Source organism: Capra hircus, chromosome 21 (genome assembly GCF_001704415.2).
Source record: "Capra hircus breed San Clemente chromosome 21, ASM170441v1, whole genome shotgun sequence".
In the NCBI taxonomy this organism is placed as follows: domain Eukaryota; kingdom Metazoa; phylum Chordata; class Mammalia; order Artiodactyla; family Bovidae; genus Capra; species Capra hircus.
Window position 1 is genome coordinate 45269888 of NC_030828.1, and position 24185 is coordinate 45294072.

At 35.1% G+C, this 24185-nt stretch overlaps 1 protein-coding gene across 11 annotated transcripts in view; it reads right to left on the reverse strand.

The window, feature by feature from the left end:
• Positions 1-24185, reverse strand: part of RALGAPA1 (Ral GTPase activating protein catalytic alpha subunit 1) — a 202247-nt gene that overhangs the window by 78496 nt on the left and 99566 nt on the right. For all 11 annotated transcript variants that reach the window (XM_018066156.1, XM_018066157.1, XM_018066152.1 and 8 more), the window contains 11 exons: positions 23038-23254; positions 21590-21766; positions 19716-19868; positions 16863-17056; positions 16527-16625; positions 15648-15803; positions 12598-12726; positions 11120-11245; positions 7811-7869; positions 5432-5540; positions 4085-4195 (listed from right to left, as the gene is read on the reverse strand). In XM_018066156.1, the coding sequence (XP_017921645.1) occupies positions 4085-4195; positions 5432-5540; positions 7811-7869; positions 11120-11245; positions 12598-12726; positions 15648-15803; positions 16527-16625; positions 16863-17056; positions 19716-19868; positions 21590-21766; positions 23038-23254 (1530 nt within the window). The remainder of the gene's footprint in view (positions 1-4084; positions 4196-5431; positions 5541-7810; positions 7870-11119; positions 11246-12597; positions 12727-15647; positions 15804-16526; positions 16626-16862; positions 17057-19715; positions 19869-21589; positions 21767-23037; positions 23255-24185) is intronic.

Here is a 24185-nt window from a genome sequence, read left to right on the forward strand (position 1 = left end):
CAGGAGGAAAAGGGGCAACAAAAGATGAGATGGTTGGATGGTATCACCTGACTCAAAGGACATGAGTCTGAGTAAACTCTAGGAGATAGTGAAGGACAGGGAAGCCTGGCATGCTGCAGTCCATGGGATCGCAAAGAGTCAGACATGACTTAACAACAACAATCAAAATATGGCACTGACAGTAAGGGACTGACATAAAAACAGGCACCCAGACCAGTGCATTAGAATGAAGTCTAGACATAAACCCACACATACAGTCTATTTTAGACAAGGGTGCCGAGAACACACACACATGTGGTGTTGAAAAAAACTGGGTATCCATGTGCAAAAGCATGAAACTGGACCCCTACTTTATACCACTCACAAAAATTAACTTGAAATGGATCAAAGTCTCAATACAAAGGCTTGAAACCTTAAAACTCCTAGAAGAAAACATAGGAAAAAGGCTCCGTGACATGGGTCTTGGTAATAATTTTTTGGAAATCATACCTAAAGCACAAGCAACAACAACAAAAAAAGACAAGTGGGACTATATAAACTAAAAGCTTCTGCACAGAGAAAGAAACCATCAATAAAGTGAAAAGACAACTTACAGAATGGAAAAAAATATTTGCAAACCATATATCTGTAAGGGGTTAATATCTAAAATATACAAGGAACTTCTACAACAGCCAAACAAATTATCTGAATCTATAAAAGGGCAAAGATTCTGAGTAGATGTTCTGCCAATGACACACAATTGGCCAACAAGAACATGGTAAAGTACTCAACATCAGTAATCATCAGGAAAATGCAAATCGAAATCACAATGAAGTATCACCTCATATTTGTTAGGATGGCTATTTTTAAAAAGACAAGAGATAGGGAGAGAGGTGGGAGGGGGGTTCATGTTTGGGAACGCATGTAAGAATTAAAGATTTTAAAATTAAAAAAAAAAATAATAAAATAAAATTAAAAAAAAAAAAAAAAAGACAAGAGATAATGTTGGTGAGAATGTGGAGAAAAGGGAACCCTTATGCACTCTTAGTGGGAATGGAAACTGGTACAGTCATTATGAAAAATAGTATGGAGGTTCTTCATAAAATTAAAAATGTAAATACCATATATACTACTTCTGGGTATACATATGAAGGAAATAAAATCAGTATCTCAAAGGGATATATGCACACTCATGTTCACTGCAGTATTATTCAAAATAGCCAAGATATGGAACAGCCCACATGTCTTTTGACAGAAAAATGGATACAGAAATTGTGGTGTACATACATACACTATTGAATATTATTAAATCATAGGAAAGAAAATCCTGCCATTTGTGAGAACATGAAAAAACTTGGAGGGTATTATGCTAAATGAAATAAGCCAGAGAAAGATAATATTGTATGGTATCACTTACATGTGGAATCTAAAAAAAGCTAATTTTGTAGAAACAGAATAGTATAGCAGTTGCCAGGGGCTGAGGTCTAGTGAACTGGGGAGATGGAGGTCAAAGGGTACTAATTTTCAGTTAAAAGAATAATAAATTCTAAGGATTTATCGTATAGTACAATAAATACAGTTAATCATACAATACTATCTTAAAGTTGCTAAGAGTAGACCTGAAGCATTCTCACCATAAAAAAAATTAACAATGTGTAATAATCAATATGTTAATTACCTTGATCTTGGTAACCCTTCTACAATATCACTGCTTTATACATTTAAAATATATTTATTAATTATTCCCCAATGAAGTGAAGGAAAAATAATTTACTCTTGTCTTCCTGGATATTGTGGTATATATACTCGCAAATATATGACTTATAAAAGAAATTTTATAATGCAGCTTTTAAAATTAACATATATTGTACACTGAACATAGTGTGAACAAAATTGATGAAGTATGAAATAGAAGACCTTATTAAAGCAAAATATTAATATAATTTTATCATTTACCCTGAAAATTTCTTGATCTTATTCAATTTTTTAATGTGTATGTTAAAAATGTATTGAGGTGAACTTATTGTATTTTTATTGCATGCTATTTTTATAAATGAGTGCTTCAAGTAAAAAAATTCCTCTAACGGTAATTTACACTGTAAAAGGTTTTACTCACTAATAGAATGAATCTAGTATATCAGATTAATACTTAATAATGGTAATAAAACTGGGATTCTATTCCTAACCATGCAAGTAGGTAGCCATTAGGGAATTCCTCTACCATTTTAGAATTTCATTTCTTCATTCAATTACAGGTGAAGTATAACTATTTATCTGTAGCCATTGGCCACCATAATTTAGAGTGAGGCAATCTGCAAAAACTCTACACAGCTAAGAATTAGATAAGTATTAAAATAAATAAACTGAGAAAGAAAATATAGAAAGCATTTGGAGGCTTTCAAATGAGAAAAAAAAATCCGCTTAAAGAATACCTTAACTTTCAACAGAATAACCAATCTTAAAGAGTAAAATTTTCAAGTTTTAAAATTTCAAATGCTTTAATACATATATATATGAACATTCACATTTACACCCCGTTATCAAGTCATACATGATTACGACCGTAGCCGCAGCCAACACACTTTTTAAAATTTATGTCCCATCACTTTTATGGCAAAATGTATCAGTGTTTTATATATATTTTCTCATTTAGTTTTCAGAGCAACTCTGTGAGGTAGTTATTTTTATCCCAAATGCAAACATAAAGAAAGTCAGAGTTTAGAGGACTGAATTCATAGTTACAAACGTAGTAAACGGCAGAGTCGTGGGTTAATTAATCCAGGTCTAACCTTCAAACCCAATCTCTGAACCATAATACTGTATTAAACTCAACAGATATTCATTTAAGAGATTCTATATGAAAGTCATCCTATGCATAAAAAATAATGAAGAAAAACTGTCACTGTCTTAAAGAAGCTTAGATGCTTTTACACAAATATATTTAGTGCTACAATAGGGCCTTGGTGACATGGTTGACTGGCAAAAGCTTGGACTTGAAATTTAACAGACTTGGGTTTGAACTGTTTCTACCCTGGTTTAGCTTATGACTTTATATAGTTACTATATCCTCAGTTCTCTCATCTTATATAAAGGGAGAAGAGGAGGAAGAGATAACATAACAGTCTGCTTCAAATGACCTTTTATGAATTAAATGAGGTTAACATATGAAAAGATGACTAGCATAATGACTGATACATAGTTAAGTGCTTAACAAATAATACTGTCTTTCCTAAAAATGTTATAAGAACATGAAGATAAGAAAGATAAATTCTGGTTGGAAAGAATAAGTAAGGATTCTTGTTTTTTGAGGAGATGGTGTTTAAACCAATCACTGAAAGATGAGGTGGGCAGAGAAAGAAGAGCATTTTAGGTAAGAAGATGAGTAAAGGGTATGTTTAGGGGATAACAGCTGACTCAGGTGCCTAGACTACAAGGTATTTCATCAAAGGAATCTGTACATGATTCTGAAAAGATGGTATGGGTTCTCATCTGGAGGCTTCCAAGTAAATCACAAATAGAGTTTGGGTCTTACAGGTAAAAGAAAGTCACTTGGAGACTTTAGATTCATTGTTTTTTTCTCCTTCAGGATAGTGACGTAAGTCATGTCAATATGAATGATGACTTGGAGGGATGACCTCAGAAGCCAGGAGACCAGTTTAAAAGGCTATTATAGTATCTTGTGTTACAGAAAGCACAGAACACACAGAATTTAAAAAAAAGAAAGAAATAAAAGACTTTATAAATGACTGGAAGAAGAGGAAAGGGAAGGAATGAACCAAAATAATGTTCTGATTTTGGTAACTGAAGGGATGGTATGTTTTCTAACCTAAAACAGGGAATGATACTGAATATACATTATAAAGACAATAGCAATAATAAATTTGCACATAGCATTTAAAACCAACTACATAATCTGTTAATATATTACGATAATATTATATAGAAAAGGACTACCATGAATTATGGTATTTCAAATATGTACCCTGAGTGGCCACTATTTAGCTATGTAAAATTCAAAGAAAACTATTAAATAATTTTATATTTCAAGGTATCCCAATGTAAGAATACTTAACAAGTCATAATAAACAAATGAGAAATTACTTACTTGAATAATTTTCAAGGGAGAATCAGGCTGGTAAATCTGAAGTCTAGGTACATAATGAACCAGCATGTGAAGCATGTTACAAGCTACATGGGCTACTGTTTTATTAGTAAACTGTAGTAAAAAGAAAAAAAAAAACAAAAAGAAATATGATAAAAAATTTCTTCTTGGTATTATTTATCTATGCACTAGTTGATGAAAAAATTTTAATTGTATATACATGTTTATTTTTGTCATTCTATATTTATATTAATATTGGAAAGATAAATAAAACCTGCAAAATTAAAAAATTCATAACACATTCCAAATATATAATTAACTTTTTTTTTCTTTGTAATGTTTGTCCTCATTAAAGTGTTTATTTCATTTCTAGAATGGCCTCTAAACTGCTCATCTTGTTATCCCATTTTTCCTCACTCCAATCTACTGTGTAAGATACTTGCAGATTGTCTTCTGAACTGTGCTTAACAATCTTAGATGACTCCCCACTGGTATAAAGCCAAACTTCTATGCTCATCTCTCTATGACCAAATCTCACCCGCTCTTTAAGCCGTGACTAGATGTGTCCTCTTTCTAAAGTCTTCTCTGATACCTACGTCAAAGTAACCTCTGCTTTCTCTGAACTGAATCAGCAGCTTACACACACCATTCATTTGGTTCTCTCAGCTTTCCAGATTTTATTACTCTTATTTTGATATTTTTCAGCCATCATATTATTAATCTCTTCAATCTAGTATTTACATTTCTTTTTTATTCTGTATTTCTCCTCTGCCTAGCAAAGCACCTCAAACATAGTATATACTCAGAAATACCTGTCAAGTATTTTTGTATTTTGTGTGTTTAGAGTTCTATATAGATATTGTATTACAAATCACACAACAACAAAAAATCACTAATCTCTTTACTAATAAAAATATACATTGTTCATTCAGACTCCAAATAATCAGGTTATTAATTCTGAACAAATCTGATTCTGGTCATAAACAGGGCATTTAACTTGAATGATAAAGCCAAAAAGTGGAACAGCTTAAGAATTCAGGAGGTAATAAAGATCAAAGAGTAGGTTACAAAAATATTGATTAAGAAATGGTAAACAGCCCTACATATGTTGTTAAATGACTGGTTTCCTTTATAGCAGTCATCCATATGTATCTTAGGGACAAAGCCAAATACATAAAAAGCTGAGATAAAATAGGCCATCACTAAGATACCCTAAATTCAAGAGTAGAACTACTAAGGAAAACGTCAGAATCAAGGAAATAATGTAATGCACAAGATAAAATTAACATTTGGGGAAAAATAATAATGCATTCTATACTATCTTAATATTCTAAATATTTACTTACTTACCTTTAAGGAAACACAAATTACATTCAGAGCTTCCTTAATTTGAGGATGATGAGACTCATGGACTAGTTCTTCACAAATCCAAATACCTAAACTGCAAAGTGCTACACATCTGCAAAAAGGCAACCAGTAATGACACAAATAAAAGCGGATGTGCCTGTAAATGAAATGAAACCACAACCACAACCAAAATATTCCCAACCAACCAACCTAGAGTGAGAATGCACAATTTAGGTGAATTAATCAATTTGTTACTGTTAATTCATTACTGTTCATTAATCAATTTGTTACCTAGGAAAATAAAGTGGGAGAAAAGCATATTCCCCAAACTCTAAGCCTTATTTTTTTAGTTTAATTTTTATTTTATATTGGATAGTTGATTTACAATGCTGTGTTAGCTTCAGGTGTATAGCCAAGTGATTCAGATATACATATATCCATCCTTTTTCAGGCTCTTTTCCCATATAGATTATTACAGACTATTACAGACTACTGAGTAGAGTTTCCTGTTCTAAGCCTTATTTTCAACTACAATTTACTACCAAGATCATAGGTGGGGATAAAGACACAGGATCTTTCTGTCAAACCCATACTGACAAACTGATATCATCAATTTCCCAAACAAATATTCAACCTGCTTTCAAAAAGGAAACTGTAATTTTATTGACTGGTAGCAGTAATAAGATATTTTTTCGTTCATATCTTTTAAATTTAACATAACTAGCTACGAATTCTCTTTAAAACAAACTAAGAACACAAAACTTATACACTTTATAAAGGAATTCCAACAGAAACAGAACTTGGAGAATTTTCGTTTTGTTTTCTAATGTGAAACTTCAGTTCCCTACTTCAACTGAGTTTCAGCTTGAAGAAAGTTATCTGATGATCAGAATCAGTAAAAATTCTATTAGTGTCTTCAAGTATAAGCTTCTAATGAAGCATGTAATGTTTCAAGGTATAAAAATAAGTCAACTCCTTCTAGTTTTTCTGATATATCTTCCATGTCCTGATACTGATATTCTTAAATTCAGTATAATGCTAAATTTCAGAACAATTCAATGCAGAAATATTTTTCTTCCTGAACGTAATGGATCAAAGTCCCCCTTTCAGTGCTAATGCTACTAATTTACTATCAAAACTGCAGAAAGTCTTTATGTGCAGTCTACTGCTTTCTTTCTTTCTCAGTTTGTCCACCCATAAACTATACATTCACAGATCTAAATAACCAAGTGTCAGGCTTAGCAGTGGAAGGAGCTGTAATCCTAAAATAAAAACAAACTCTGAAATGAAACAAAGTTCTCCATGGATGCAGCTAACTAAAGGCACAAACTGGAATACAAATATTTAAGTTTTGTTTTTTGGCTGTATATGTATGTAAGGCCATACATTCCTGAAAAGTATAGGAGAAGGGTGTGTGTGTGTCTGTGCACATAAGGCTCCACATTTCTGAAAAGAATAGGCAAACAAGTTTAGAAAATGTTTAATGTTCAACTTCTGGGATTTTCCTATACTGTCAACACAAGCTGTTATGTTATCAATTCCTAAATCTATTTTGGATAATTATGTTTTAGGCTTAAATATTCTTTCACTGGAAAAGCAATGACATTAAAAAAAAAAAAAAGGGCAGAAAATCTAGAATCAGAAGCTTAAGGTTCAAATCTGGTTCCACCACTTATTACTTATACATCTAATAAGGCTCTGAAGACAAACTACCAGGGTTTCAATTATGGCTCTACATTTTCTGTATGATAGGGCAGATTACTAAAATTCTCTGGGCTCCCATCTGTAAAGAGGAGGATAAAAATTGTTGCAAAGATTAAGTGAGGTAATAAAGTATTTATAACAGTGGTTGGCACTTGGAAAAAAGTTTAATGAATGTTAGCTTTCTATGCTGCCAGTTTCTTGCTAGTAAAATTGGAAGAATAATGATTCTAATGATTTCTCAGAATTGTGATGAGGATGGAATAGAACAATATTACAGGAATATCCCTGTAAACTTAGAAGGTTGTCATTATTAGCAGAGAAAATGCTTGGGAAAGGATACTGAAAATCATCAAATTTAGAGTTAAATCTAAATGAAATGAAAATGTGGAATAATGAGAAAGACAATATCATTTTCTAGAGTAGTTGAATTTTAATAAGATTAAATGAAATCATTTTAGATACAAAAGATGAAAATACTGAAGACGGTAACTAGGATTTTATTTTTACTGAAGGAAGTTTGTAATGAAAAATTTAATCATCCAAATAATTTAAATTTGTGATTCAGAATAGCTTTTGTGCATCTGAAACAACCTGGACTGCTAAATAATTCAATTAACTTTTAAAATAAAACTGCACACACAGAAGAGTTATGTCAAGTCTTAAGAAAGTCTGACTTACCGTGCAGGACCAGAGGGCTCATCTCTTGCAGAGCTTAACACAGTTTTGATTATAAGTTCCTAAAATGAAGGAGAAACAGTAGCAATGACTAAGATTTCATTCATTTATTCAGCAAATATTTATTAAATAGCCACTATGGGCCTAGGCACACAACAGAGAAATAAAAGAGACATTTTTGTTCTCATGTACATAATTTTAATATATTCCAATGTTATTCATAAAATTAGCTACATAAATAAAACAACAGTATGGTCTGAATGTTTGTGCTCTCCTTGCAAATTCATACATTGAAATCCCAACCCCTGAAGACGATGGTATTAGGAGGTACTTAGACCACCAGGGTGGAACCTTTATAGATGGGATTGGTACTCTTCTAAGAGAGACTCCCACAGAGTTCCCTAAGCACTTCTTACTCTGTGAGGAAATAGCAAGAAAGCACAAGCTAAGAACCAGGAAGAGGACCTTCACCATAATGTGACTATGCTAGAGCCGTGATTTGGGGCTCAGCCTTCAGAACTGTGAGAGATAAACTTCGGTCACTTATAAGCTACCCATTCTGTAGTATTTTGTTATAGCAGACAAATAGTTTTGGAAATTTATCACCAAATGTATATGTTCAAAAACTTTTTCCTGATTTTGTTGTTGTTCAGTCACTAAGTGTGTCCAACTCTTTGTGACCCCATAAGCTGCAGCACGCCAGGCTTCCCTGTCCTTCACTATCTGCCAGAGTTTGCTCAAATTCATGTCCATTAAGTGATGCTATCTAATCATCTCACCCTCAATCATCTCATCATCTTCTCCTTTTGCCTTCAATCTTTCCCAGCCTCAGGGTCTTTTCCAAAGAGTCAACTTCTTTGCATCATAGGGCCAAGTACTAGAGCTTCAACTTCAGCATTAGTCCTTCCAATGAATATTCAGGGTTGATTTACTTTAGGATTGACTAGTTTAATTTCCTTGCAGTCCAAAGGACTCTCAAGAGTCTTATTAGCACCACAACTCCAAAGCATCAATTCTTCAGCACTCAGCTTTCTTTATGGTTCAACTCTCACAACTGTACACAACTACTGGAAAAACCATAACTCTGACTATATGGCCTTTGTTGGCAAAGTGATGTCTTTGCTTTTTAATACACTGTCTAGGTTTGTCACAGCTTTCCTTCCAAGGAGCGTTTTTTAATTTTATGGCTGCGGTCACCATCCAAAGTGATTCTGGAGCCTAGGAAAATAAAATCTGTTACTGCTTCCACTTTTCCCCTTCTATTCGCTATAAAGCGATGGGACCGGATGACATGACCTTGGTTTTTTGAATGTTGTGTTTTAAGCCAGCTTTTTTTCCTGATTAGAAAAGCAATAGTATGTTCACTATAAAGATAATTAAAGCAGATTTAATAGCCAGAAGGTATGAACATCTTTTTAAACTTTTCAAAACTCTGAGAATTATCATTTAAAAGTAAGCTTCTTCTTTAAAAATTATAAACCATGACAATGTGTGAATTTGGGGAGAAGGGCCAGTTAATGTGTTTTTTAAATATCATTCAACTAGAGGTTTTCAATGGCTAAGTCAAATATCTTTCTTGGTAAATGTCACATTGCACTTCAAAATATTTTCAATTATCTTTTGATATTGATTTCTAACATAATTCTACAGTGATAAGAGGACAGATTCTATATGATTTCAATATCATTAGGCCATGAAATTTTTTTATATTGTTTTATGTCCCTGGATATGTGCCAGTGTCTTCTGGCTTGTAGTCTATAGAAACTGGAATAGAATTTGTATTTCATTCACTAAAGATTTATCGGATATACAGATTGTAAGGTCCTTAAGAGGAGTGAACTTCTACTTACCTTTGTGAATTTAGCATCTAGCCCAATGGCTAAGAATTAATAGGTAGGTGGAAGTTACCTACCTATTTGTTTAAACCCTAGAGCTTTCTATGTAAGCTCTTTCCTCTCTGTCCATGGAATTCTCCAGGCAAGAATACTGGAGTGAGTAGCCATTCCCTTCTCCAGGGGATCTTACTGACCCAGGAATCAAACCAGGTCTCCTGCATTGCAGGTGGATTCTTTACCATCTGAGCCACCAGGGAAGCCCCTCTATGCAATAGTGCTATTATTTTTTAAATCACTTCAGCCATTACTTCCTATACAATGGCCAACAAAGTAGAAGGCCACTCAGTTCATGCAAATCACATATAGTAGGCTAAGCTAAGCTCAAACAAACTCAAAACTGCCTAAGAACACTGAAGCTCTTAACTTATTTTTGATTTTCAGAATCTTCTGAAAATAAAAGAAACCAAAGCCATTACATCCCTAAAGAGTAAAGGTCAATTTGCATAATTTCAATCAAGTATCATTGCAAATTCACATCAGCCCCTACGATTTTATGTTTCCGTGAAGTTCACTTGTCTAAAAAATGTCTGAGTATATTCTCCATGCCAAGCATCATGGTAAGCCTGAGGATGTGGCAGTAATTAAGACCTCGGTGTTTGTCTAAAGTATAAATCAGACACTGAAAAAAAACAAGTGTGATAAAGAAAAATAAAGGTGGTACAGAAAGTATATGCAATACTTCAGACAAAAATCTGTCTCAAAAATTTTTTCAGAGAAAGCACATGTGTTTTAAAAAAGTCATCAGCATGACTCTCAAGGAGACAGAATGCGACTGTCTTGTCCCTTCTTTGTTCTCTTTTTCCTTCTAATTCTAGGGCCAACTCAGCTCACAGAGACCATTCGGCAATTAGTATAACAAGCGCAACTTCTTAGGACTGTTAAACCCACAGGAATTTATAGTAGGTAAGAGAGGTTTATTATCTGGGTAAGCAATTGCATGGTCACTTCAATTTTGTACCATCTCTTGTTTAAGCCTGTTAATACTTCAGGTACATGGATCCCCACCCCAATTCCACACTTTCCTAGAACAGGAAAGAATGTTCCTTTACATTGTTTGATTCATCACCTTGGCAAACTAGAAGGAGAGAGTCAAATGTGCAGGCCGAGTATCATCAATCTTAGAAGCCTTATATTAGCAGCATCAAATCTGACTCAGGATTTCAATAAATGTTCAGTGAGTGAATGAATGAATCCTAAGATAATGGCATGTAAGTGGGTTCAATAGCGAGAAAATGTTTCCAGAGTAGTTACAAATAAAAAAGGCTATGCTCCTAATGAACATTCCAGCTTTTGTGTCTGAGGGGTACAGCTGGCTAATGTTCTTTAACAACTGTGTGGCTTTCTAGAGGAAAATAAAGAATACAAATTTTCCCAAATATACTATGCTATGATTATAAATTAGTCTCTGACTTCTTACCTTAACATCTGTAAATTGAGACACAGCAATATCAGGGATGTTGGGATGGAGAGCAGGCAGTTCACAATACAAGTTGGGAAAGCAAACCAAAGATCCCAGAAGAACTTGTGCTTCCACTCTTGGTGCCTATGTATCACATTTTAAAAATCTTTAACATCAGAAAAATTACTTTATTACCTAATCAGATTATACAGGGAAGTCAGAGTACAAGACAAAATTCAAAAAGGAAAGGGGAACACAAAAAGAGTAGGTTTTCACCTGTACTTTCCACATAAACTACTGTTGTTCTCAATAAACACAATGAACAAACAGAGCTTTCCTTAAGAGCAGCTAAAAAGCAGAAATGTGGCTGCAGCTAATGTGTATGTAGACAGGAATACAGTTTTAGTTAACAGCATAAAATTACCCTAATTTCGAGGAAAAATATCCTTTCATTTTAAAGGCAACTTACGCATTGTAATAGATAGTTCTAATGAGTAGAAGACTCAATGTCTCTATATTACATCTGTAATAACCTAAGGATGAATAAAGTAACTAGGAATGAAAATGTTCACTGTATCTTCAAGAAACAGGCACTAGTCTAGATGAGTTTTATGGTATTATGTACATGATAAAAACACTACCTATACTACTTAATAAAAACAAAATTAAAAATTATGCTTGGACTGAAGATGAAGGTAACTTTTCATCCTTTCTCTTTAGCTATAATAAGCCATTTCTTAAGTATCAGCACTGAATGTTTATTTTTCTTCTTCTGCCTTCTTGCATGCCCACGAACCATCAACATCCACCTACTGATACAATGCATTACTTAACTTATTAAAATACCTACACATTGATGTATGTTTAAGCACACCTAACAAAAATGCTAAAACAAATCTATTAGAAATATAAAACATCTTCTATATACATAAAACAAGAATCTATCCCCAAAAGGGTTTCCTTATGTAAGTAAGTGCTGTAACAGAAGTGATGGAGTATTCTAGTTTTCAACAAAATAACTCATTTCATATTTAAAACATAATCTAGATTTACAGATACAAGGCCAGAGGCATAATGGAACATGGTAGGCTCACAACCAGTATCTCAATTAAAAATCAATTATACTACAAAAGTAAAAAAAAAAAAAAAAAACTAGATTAGTTACGGGTTTTCTTTAAAGCTGGACAATGAAATTGGGAATACTTGTTCAGGTATGTGGGGCATGAGGGAAGGCATAACTAGAATGCAACTGTAATTAAGCAAGGCAACACCTAATCAAATTACTCCGTAATCTATCTAGGGATGGGGGAATTAACAAAAGGAAGATGATATGTGTGGGATCTAAAATGAGGCTCAATTCTAATCAAATTATATATTTTCCTGAACATTAACTTGTCCTATTTTATCAACAATGGCTCTTCCTTTGTTGCTTTGTTAGCTGCATCTTGGTTAACTGCTGTTTGTTATATTATGAAGGATAGGAAATAAAAACTTACATTGAGAAAAGCTGAAGAAGCCACTCTACCAGCTGCTACAATAAAATCCATAATAAGCATTGTTGCACCAGGCAAACCAAGTGAGAAAAATTGAGGTGAGCAGTGCTTGATGATTGTATTGACAATATCCTTAGGAATAAAGAAAGGAGGAGAAAAAAAAAAAACCCACAAATGTAATTCTGGGTATCAGCTAATCAATATCCTTAAATATAGATAAGATATGAAATAATAAAACAAGTAATAACTATAAGTGCTTGCATAATAGGAAAGAATAATTTTAATTTTTCCAAATAATCCATGCTTAGTACTATATTTTGTTAAAGGAAAGTAAACTTAAAACACTTTTTTTTTTAACTGACATCAACCCTGGAGAGTCAGTCAGAAGGCTCTTCACTTCACAGGGTTAAAAATCTAAGGCCCATGTGTTGTAAAACTTAACTGCAGAGTAGTTCCTCCTGCCTCCTACCTGCTCCCATGAGATCACTTTGATGTCTGAAGCTGCATGGCTTGCTATGTGGCAACTTGGAAAATTCTTTTTTAGAAAAACTGAAGCCCTTTGATGATAGACATCTAGCCTCAAAAATCTAGACTTAGGCATTCTTAGGGGAATATTCTTAACTTGGTTATTCATTCATGTTGCCTTTGGAATTTATCATGAAGTGCACCAGGTTGTATTACTCAATCCAATTTACCTTAAATGAAGCTCTTTATCCATAATTAAGAGTGCAAGATAAAATACCGTAATTATTTCAAAGTAACACAAGAAGTTTTTTCACTTTTCAGAAAGATATATCATCTTTCATATTAATTTAATGCTCCTTAAATGAACTGCAAGTGATGTACTGAGTCTTAGAATAGGAAAAAAAAACTTCTGACCACTGCATGGTTTTCACTAGCTGAGCAAATCCTAAGTCTTAAGTGCCAGCTATGGGCCTGCTTCATCACTCAATCATGTCCGACTCTTTGTGATCCCATGGACTGCAGCCCGCCAGGCTCCTCTGTCCATGAGATTCCTCAGGCAACAATGATGGAGTGGGTTGCCGCTTCCTTCTCTAGGGGATCTTCTCACCCAGGGGTCAAATTCGCCATCTCCTGTGTCTCCTGCATTGCAGGTGGATTCCTTATTCGTTGAGCTATCGGGGAAGCCCTAAGCATGCGTGTGTGTGCGCTTAGTCGTATATTAGGACATTAAAGGAAAATGCTCTCGATGTAAGCAAAGAATGGTTCTTCAAAAACAAACTAGTTGGTGTAACACTAGAAGAAACATGCACTTAATAATCAAAAAAGATCTTCACGACCCAGATAATCATGATGATGTGATCACTCATCTAGAGCCAGACATCTTGGAAAGTGAAGTCAAGTGGGCCTTAGAAAGCATCACTATGAACAAAGCTAGTGGAGGTGATGGAATTCCAGTTGAGCTGTTTCAAATCCTGAAAGATGATGCTGTGAAAGTGCTGCACTCAATATGCCAGCAAATTGGGAAAACTCAGCAGTGGCCACAGGACTGGAAAAGGTCAGTTTTCATTCTAGTCCCAAGGAAAGGCAATGCCAAAGAATGTTCAAACTACCGCACAAGTGCACTCATCTCACATGCTACTAAAGTAATGCTCAAAATTCTCCAAGCCAGGCTTCAGCAGTACGTGAACCATGAACTCCCTGATGTTCAAGCTGGTTTTAGAAAAGGCAGAGGAACCAGAGATCAAATTGCCAACATCCGCTGGATCGTGGAAAAAGCAAGAGAGTTCCAGAAAAACATCTCTTTCTGCTTTATTGACTATGCCAAAGCCTTTGACTGTGTGGATCACAATAAGCTGTGGAAAATTCTGAAAGAGATGGGAATACCAGACCACCTAACCTGCCTCTTGAGAAATCTGTATGTAGGTCAGGAAGCAACAGTTAGAACTGGACATGAACAACAGACTGGTTCCAAATAGAAAAAGGAGTACGTCAAGGCTGTATATTGTCACCCTGCTTATTTAACTTCCATGCAGAGTACATCATGAGAAACGCTGGACTGGAAGAAACACAAGCTGGAATCAAGATTGAGAAATCTCAATAACCTCAGATATGCAGATGACACCACCCTTATGGCAGAAAGTGAAGAGGAGCTAAAAAGCCTCTTGATGAAAGTGAAAGAGGAGAGCGAAAAAGCTGGCTTAAAGCTCAACATTCAGAAAATGAAGATCATGGTATCTGGTCCCATCACTTCATGGCAAATAGACGGGGAACCAGTGGAAACAGTGTCAGGGTTTATTCTTCTGGGCTCCAAAATCACTGCAGATGGTGATTGCAGCCATGAAATTAAAAGACGCTTACTCCTTGGAAGAAAAGTTACGACCAATCTAGATAGCATATTCAAAAGCAGAGACATTACTTTGCCAACTAAGGTCTGGCTAGTCAAGGCTATGGTTTCTCCTGTGGTCATGTATGGATGTGAGAGTTGGACTGTGAAGAAGGCTGAGCGCCGAAGAATTGATGCTTTTGAACTGTGGTGTTGGAGAAGACTCTTGAGAGTCCCTTGGACTGCAAGGAGATCCAGACAGTCCATTCTGGAGGAGATCAACCCTGGGTGTTCTTTGGAAGGAATGATGCTAAAGCTGAAACTCCAGTACTTTGGCCACCTCATGCGAAGAGCTGACTCATTGGAAAAGACTCTGATGCTGGGAGAGATCGTGGGCAGGAGGAGAAGGGGACGACTGAGGATGAGATGGCTGGATGGCTCATGGACTCGATGGACGTGAGTCTGAATGAACTCCGGGAGATGGTGATGAACAGGGAGGCCTGGCGTGCTGCGATTCATGGGGTTGCAAAAAGTTGGACACGACTGAGCGACTGAACTGAATAATCAAGTTAATCTCCCAATTACAATAGCTTGTTTTGAAACCATTTTTCAGGATAAATGATGTTATAAATAGGAGAAATCTGTAAATAAATTACTCATATAAAGGAATGCTTTTTAATTCTACACTGTGAAAGTCAAGAGTAAATAGATTCAAGAATCAAAGATAAAGTCATAAAGTAATTTCTTAGAAAGTACATATATTTACCTGATCAATATGAAGCAATCCACAATGCATTATGTTGTAGAAATGTGTTAGAAAATCTCTATTTGGAGAAACATCTTGTCTTCTTTTCATTGTATTACAAATAAGTTTATAGGCATGTAATTTACCTTGTTTATATTTATCAGTTAACATGGTTGCCTACAATTAAAAGATGTTGTTTTCAATACTCAAAACCAAATACTATTTCTTAAGTAACTGAAGCAACTGAATACAACAAGCAATATATTCGTTTTTATTTATTCCTGTGTTGGCCCATTTTCTTCATTGAAACAAATATCAGAATTACTAGAATTATCTTTATTACTAAAATTATACAATGTAGGCGTGAATAACTACACACTGTTTCACTTAGGGAAATGCACCAAACATATCAAATAATACCTAAAAGGATCAGTTCCTTAAAAGTACACAGCATACTCTGTAACAGAAAACTGAGGTTTACATTTCATTTAAATAACATAATTTTCTATATTCATTTTTATTTCAGTAATAAAATTGATGCATCCTAAATAATAATTTTGCTAGGCCCACTCCTCTCTATATAACCCCTAATGGTTAGTTAAAAACTAAGTGCTTTATAGGGAACTATATTCAATATCCTGTGATAAACTGTAATGGAAAACTACATGAAAAAGAATGTGTCACACACATAACTGAATCACTTTCCTATACAGTAGAAATTAACACAACATTGTAAATCAACTATACTTCAATGAAACAAATTTTTAAAATGCAAAACACAAAACAAAATTAAGTGCTCTAGAAGACCACACAACAGTCTTTCCTCTCTCAAATGTTTGAGACTACATACTTATTTACTAAATGCAATTTTTAAGTTAATATTTTATATATTAAACTTACCTTAAAAAGCCAAGGTGTAAGAATTCTCAGTGGAGGAATTAAAACCGGTGGAGAAGGGGAGGTCAGGTTATCAGTTGAAATGCCAAGATTATCTCTAATCTGTAATTTTCAAATAAAATGCAACAAATCTATGATATGAAAAGTGTTCTCTTTTCTGGTTTACCTTACCTTAAACCTGAGATCTAGTTCCTACCACCAACTATATATTCAATCATGGTCAAGGCATCAGTCTGTAGTAGGGGACTGGGGAGGGAATATTATTTTAGGCTTTTTCTATACTTCTTAATACCTTATATTTCTTTCCTTCTCCCTTTTTAGCTTTTGCTTATTTTTTACCTTAGCTAGATTCTGCCAAAGTTCACAGAGGTAATCAAAAACTTGAGCATGTATTTCAGGATCCATAATAGCGTTGACATCTCCCAAAATACCCAGCATCCTTCGCCACATTACAGTAGCAACATCAGCATGCCATCCTGTAAGAGTGCCCCCTGCCATCACACTACAGCATTCAGATGGAAATTCACTGATTTCTATAGAAAAAAATAATACACAAGTATCAGTAATTTTTCCAGAGAATTGATCAAAAAAATACATAGGAGTCAAATTAATAATCTTAATATCTACAAAAGTGAGTAGGAGAAATGTCAATATCTCTAAGTGTTATTTTTTCCTGCTAAGGTCAAAACCTCACTAGTTTGTAATTCCTTATTATGACAATATGGGCTTCCCTCATAGCTCAGTTGGTAAAGAATCCAGCTGCAATGCAGGAGACCCCAGTTCGATTCCTGGGTTGGGAAGATTTCCTGGAGAAGGGATAGGCTACCCACACCAGTATTCTTGGGCTTCTCTTGTGGCTCAGCTGGTAAAGAGTCCCCCCTGCAATGTGGGAGACCTGGGTTTGATCCCTGGGTTGGCAAGATCCCCTGGAGAAGGGAAAGGATACCCACTCCAGTATTCTAGCCTGGAGAACTCCATGGACTGTATAGTCCATGGAATCGCAAAGAGCTGGACATGACTGAGTGACTTTCACTTATTATGACAATAATTACTTCTTCAATAGTGCTTCTATCTAGATTTATCTAAGGAGAAAATGACACAGATACAAGATGGAGAAATTTATGTTTTGAAATAAGGATCTTATTTATAAGTATGTACTCTCTCTTTCATCTAATAGCTATTTCAAGTCACCTCATCAAATTTAACAGAAAATCTCAGGATGAAGGCAAATCCTGTAGGAAACAAGCCTTCCTTAAGCTTGTTTCTTTGTAATTAAAACTTTTGAATAATAATATTTCTGTATTTCACAATTAAGTCAGGTCTAGCATCAAAAGGGATTATCACAATGGCATGAAAAAAAACCATAATCTAAAATTTCCATAATTAAATTTCTTTTATTAGTATTGGCATGATTATATATAAGACCTACAGGTAACCTAGGGTCCTAGTCTCATTTCTGTCACTAATTATGTGACACTGTATAAGTTATTCAATAATCTCTCTAAGACTATAGCTCATCTATAAAAATAGATGGTTTAGGTAGGTATCATTATAGATCTCCTCCAGCTTAAAAAAAGTCATTATCCTATGCAACGTATATAATGGAAAATGTAAAACCGTTGGAAAGTCAGTGAAGGTTTTTCCTGCTTGATAATACCTCAATGTACTGATAATTTACAAAGTCATATGTAGTAGACATATATCCTTTATGCTTAATGTTTACCTTTTTCTTCTTTGCATGTAGTGTGCAGTAACTGAATATATTATTAAAAAGTTACTAAACAATCTTCCATAATAATAAAAACAGGCTTCTAGTGTAAATTCACTAAAATGAAAATTTTAAAAAACACTAGTTAATCATCACTGTTAACATCTTCTCTGTTCTACAGAACCTTCATAATATAGTGATAAATCAACAGATTTGTAACTATGAAGGATATAATTGGAACAACTGAGGATAACTGACTATAGACTAAAATTGCAGTAATACATCAATGTTAAATATCCTGAATGTGGCCCTTATATTATGATTTTTCAGGAAGTGTGTATACTTATTCTTAGGACATAGTTGCTGAAGTGTTTAGATGTAAAGAGTCTAATACTTGCTCTTACATGGCTCAGAAAAAAAGGGCAGGTGTGGTGGTGGGTGGGTGGGTGTGTTACGGTGGGGAGTGCGTGTGTGTGTGTGTGTGTACAGAAAAAGATACAGTGGTAAAATATTAACAACTGGTGAATTTATCTGAAAGATTTATGGGCATTCATTTTATTACTCTTGCAACTTTTCTATCAGTTTGTAGGAAAAATTTAAAATAAAAACCAAAAAGCCAAAAAACTGCAGGCCAAGAGGAGGAAAGAAAAGGTCAGAAATAATCTGTTGACACAAACCAGAAAATGAGGGCTATGTAATTACAAGGTAATTGGGAATTAAGAGTATGAGTACCTTAAAAAAGGCAGAGGGGTGGGGGAGTAGGGAAAGGAGGAAGCAGGGAGGTGGGGATGGGGGGGGAGGAGGAAGCAGGGAGGTGAGGATAAGAAGAGGAAGCAGGGAGGTGGGGATGGGGAGAGGAGGAAGCAGGGAGGAGGGGATGGGGAGAGGAGGAAGCAGGGAGGTGGGCATGGGGAGAGGAGGAAGCAGGGAGGTGGGGATGGGGAGAGGAGGAAGCAGGGAGCGGGGGACTGGGGAGAGGAAGTCATGTGGTTTTAAATTTCTTCCTTTGGCCAAAGAGTAAATTTGCTGCATCACCAATTAATAATATAGTATTTTATATTATTCATTATAAATATTTTATTAACTGTTTCCTTGGAAAATTTTTTTAGCATATTTCCAAAATGATTTTTTTATCCTGATGCTTGTTACATCATGTAGGGCACAGCAAAAATAACTTTTTATTAACTTCCAGTTTCTAAGGCTTCCCAGTCACTTTTAAACATTTGCTTAAGCATAAAAATACTTCATTTGGACTGTACTTTATAATACAAATAACAAAAATTAGCATGTAAATATCTTTAAGGGCAGGGAAAAAATGTTACAGCAATAAATTTCCCAAAGACAGAACAGTTCAAAAGACTTATAATAATACTTATATAACATATATAAAATACATAATCAAATTTAAGATGCATTATTCAAGATCTCCTGACACTAATGCTCCCAAAAGAAAAAATGGCAAAGATCTAATTTTTAAATATTGCCTAGGTCATCTGGTGTCTGAAGAACAGAGTGGTGGAGCTTCTCATCGAGCTGTAGATCCTTCTGTTCCATGTGATCTATATTCAGCGTGGAAGGAGAAGGTGTCTGTGACCTGGATCCCAGAGCTGAATGGACTGGAGAGGCACTTTCTGAACCTGTAAATATAATTTCATAAAATTACCATAAAGAGTATATTTAATACCCTCAACCTAAGATGTAATGCTTAAAAGCCCAATAAAACACAAACTGAAAATATCAAAAGATAAAACAGATTATAAACTGGGTGAAGAATTCAATAAAATTATGATACTGTACAAGATTCATATCTAGCAGTCTCATTCCATGTCTACCTTGGGACTAGTGTGGAATGAGAACTGGACTTAGCAGTTAACAGGGACCGTCAGTGAAAGCAAGAATGTCCACTGCCATTCCTGGTCCAGCTACAGAAACTCTGGTACCCACCACTACTTTATTTCATTTACTTCAGGCTTGACATGATTCAGGAGAAGAGAAACTTCCTTATTGCTATATGCCACTACCACTGTTAGCTTCAACATTTTTCATTTAAAAACATATTTTTGAGAGCCAGCTATGGTTTTGCAAATACAAGCATTTAATTTTTTTTAAATTGCTGAGTACAATTTCAATGAATACTGAATGAATGAATACATTACAATTTGATAATTTATTCACTGGTTAATGGATATCTGGACTATTTTCAATTTAGCTACTATGAATAATGCTGTTATGAATGTTCACATATAAACAACTGAAATGAATACCTAGGGATGGTCATATAGTAAATGCATTGTTTAATTTTAAAAGATACTACAATGCTTTTGCAGTGGCCATATCACTTTGTGCTGCAATTAGTAATGTATTTGCAGTTGCTTCACACTCTTTTCAACACTGGTACTGTTAGGGTTTTTTTTTTTTTTTTAACTTGAGCTGATTTATTATATGTATAGCAGTATCTCATGGATTTTATTTATATTCCCTGATTACTAGTAATGTTGAGTATCTTCTCATCTAAATTTATGTTTCAGGGCAACTAAAGTAAAAGGTATTATTGAAAAGTAAGAACTTTTTCTAGTATTTCTCTTTCAGTAGTAATTTAAATTCTCCAACAATCAACTGTGGAGCCAACCTAACTGGCTCCTGTCTTCCACTCAGCCCTCATTCTGCAATGGGCAAATATTTCACCTATCATCCATCAAAAAGGCATCAAACCACAATGGGTACCAGAGTGAATTTGGATAAGACAGTGGAACTCCTGAATATGGGTCATAGGCTGCTCAGGCTTCCTTTGGTCACTGTACTGCTCTTGGAATAAAGTGACACCTTTCATGACTCAATTTCTTGGACCCCATGTGTCATATGATTGTCAGGTTTAACCACAAATAAAAAGTTGCTGAAATTCATAATTGACTGTATAAATACAGAGTACTAATACAAACAGTTTCTTTTTGGCAGTGTGGTTTATCTTTTCAATAATATTTTACCAAAGAAATCTACAAAAATCTAGGCAAATTCTGAAAATCAATGAAAAAGATAAAATGCAGTGCCCCTTAACATTTTTCGGTTATTTATTTCAAAATTGCTGCAGGAAATGCTCTGGTGCAAACATCTATAAAATTTTGCATATGATATTAGGAGTTCCTAGAATTCCCCAAAGCTTATCCATGTGGACTCCAGGTCAAGTGACTCTTATAATGTTTTTTCTTCTCTCTCCATTGTTACATAAAGATGAGTGGGAAAAAAATAACACTTAAATAGTAGTAAGTAATAAATAAAATCTATCAAATAAAAGCCTGCAAAAGTTCTTTGGTGGCTTAAAAAATGCATTTAAGGAATACATTCCCTTGAGTAACTTTACCAGTAACCGTTGCAACTTCAGTACAGAAAGCTTGTTGATTAAGACTGCTTGTTTCTGAGTCAATGTGTAGTGTGGTTAGACTAGCCACCTCTTGCTCTTCGGCACTCTGATAATGGCCAGAACCTGAATCCATGTCAGCAGAGGATGCATTCCCAGTATCAGCTCCAAAACCAAAATCTACAGGAAGAAGACATGCTAGTGAACAGATGTTCTGATTACAAAACAAAAATATTTAAAAAAGAGACGAGCTACTTTATTAAAATAATTAAATATGAACATCCCCCCTAAATCTACTTCATATTTACATACCAATCAGGCAAGTGTAAACAATATTAACACTTTGAAGTTTACAATTAGAAACAAATTTTTAAAGATCTTCAGAGCCGACTATTAACAAAAATAATGATAAAAAGGCAGAAACACAATCATCACTATTCTTATCCATGTTTTCTGGTAGATGGAAATTTGGTTAACTGCTTTTCAAGTTTTAGAATCTCCAGAACAGAGATATGTATCATAAAAATGGCACATATGTGGTAAAAGTAATTTTTCTCTTAAAACTCACTTCCAGTCCAAGATTATAGTAGTATATAATCCATGAGGGCAAGAAATATAATTCTCCAATGAATCTCCCAGCTCTTCATAAACTCAGTTCCCAAGATTTTGACTCTCCTTTTAAATGTTGGTATCCTTCACTGACTACCAAGTGTAATACAGACTGTAGCAGAAAAGCTATGTGGTAGTAATACAGCACCAAGTAACATCACTGATGTCACTTTAACATGAAATGATTATTCAAGTAAGGTTCTGGGTAATGTAACATTGAATGTGACTGTACTGAACATACTGAAGCCTTGCCCGTAACTAGATGCTAAGTGTTAGTCACTCAGTCGTGTCTGACTTTTGGCGACCCCAGGGACTAGAGCCCACCTGGCTCTTCTGTCCAGGGGATTCTCCAGGCAAAAATACTAGAGTGGGTGGCCATTCTTTTCTCCAGATCTTCTCGACCCAGGGATCGAACCCAGGTCTCCTGCATTGCAGAAGGATTTTTGTCCTGTCTGAGACACCAGGGAAGCCCCCATGACTAGACAGTGCTCCCCCAAAATGACTGCACGAAATAGTCCCTCTCCTAAGCATGATTGTCCCTTATTCTAACACCAACTCCATCCTAATTTTTCCCTCTTCTATGTTTCTGGTCTTAAGATACCATTTGTTTTATGAAATAAAAGGTTTTTTTTTTAATGCCTTTAGTTGGCAAAACAAAGTAGTCTCAACTTGAAGTGACTCCCCCAAAAATCCTTACAGTTTCACCGAAAATGAAATCAAAATACATATATAGGAAGCAACATTAGAGAGGAAGTTGATGGTTATATAATCCTTAAGTCAGTCTCGAACAGAAAACAAGTTAACAAAAAACCATATTGCTCAAGCAGTAAAAAGATACTTGCTGTCAAATTTTCGGCCATCATACTGGAAAGCGCTGAAAGAATCCGAATGACTATCTGAGCTGATAAGATCACTGCTCCCTGCACTGGCAGGAGAAGTCCATTCTGAGGGTACACCTGGGTCATCAATAGGACGCATTTGGTTTTGCTTATTTAGAATATCAGGGAGGTCTTTGGGAATTTCGAGGCTACCTGGACTACTTCCTCTTCGTGTCATAGTCTAAAAGAAAAATTTTACCATTAAAAAAAATTGTTTTTAATTCTCACTAAGCATCTAAAATCTTTAATTTCCAAGATAATCATCACAATAAATACTGAAATTTAGGGCATGAAGTGGCGGGGGCGGGGGGGGGGGGGGGCGCGGCAGGGGGATACTAACTGAAGAGTCTACGTTAACTGTATGGAGCCAGAGCCTGAAGCACTGTTGGTCTGCCTACATCAAAGAGTCAAATATCATAATCAGTGCTGGGCCTGAGACTCTGAAGACCTAAAAGGATCCATGGAGTGAATATTAAGTTAAGAAATTCGAACAGAAAAACAGAGGCCAATGGAAGAGGAAATTCCCTGGTGGTCCAGTGGTTAGGACTTCAGGTTTCCACTCCAGGGGGCCCAGATTCCATCCCTGGTTGGCGAACTAAGATCCTGCAAACTGTGCAGTGCAGCCAAAATAAGGACAAATTTAAGAAGAAAGGAAAACGAAATCGAGCTGCAGACTTTGAAGACAGCGGAAATCCAAGTGAAAAAGCAACCCCACATGTTTATCTATATAATTTCACATATATTTATATTTAAAATTGGGGGAATTGGACCAGAAGACCTCTACTGCTACCTTTCCTACTGAGGGCTGGCAGCAGGCATAGAGCACCCTTAAGAGCGAAGATGAAAAACAAAGAGCTAGCAAGGTAGTGGCTTATTACGCAGAAGCTGAGCAAACAGGTACACCAGTCTTCCGCTCCGGTCAAAACTAAAAGCCTGCTTGTTTTATGTCTTTGGATAAAGAATATTATAAAAATATAATTTAAAAATCTTAATTTTCAAAAAAGGCCTAAATTTGGGGTGAAGGCTGATTGGAATAAAATTATTCACATATGTATCACACACATATATATGTAAAAGGTATGTATCTTTTAGTATTTCTACCCTCCTCTCTA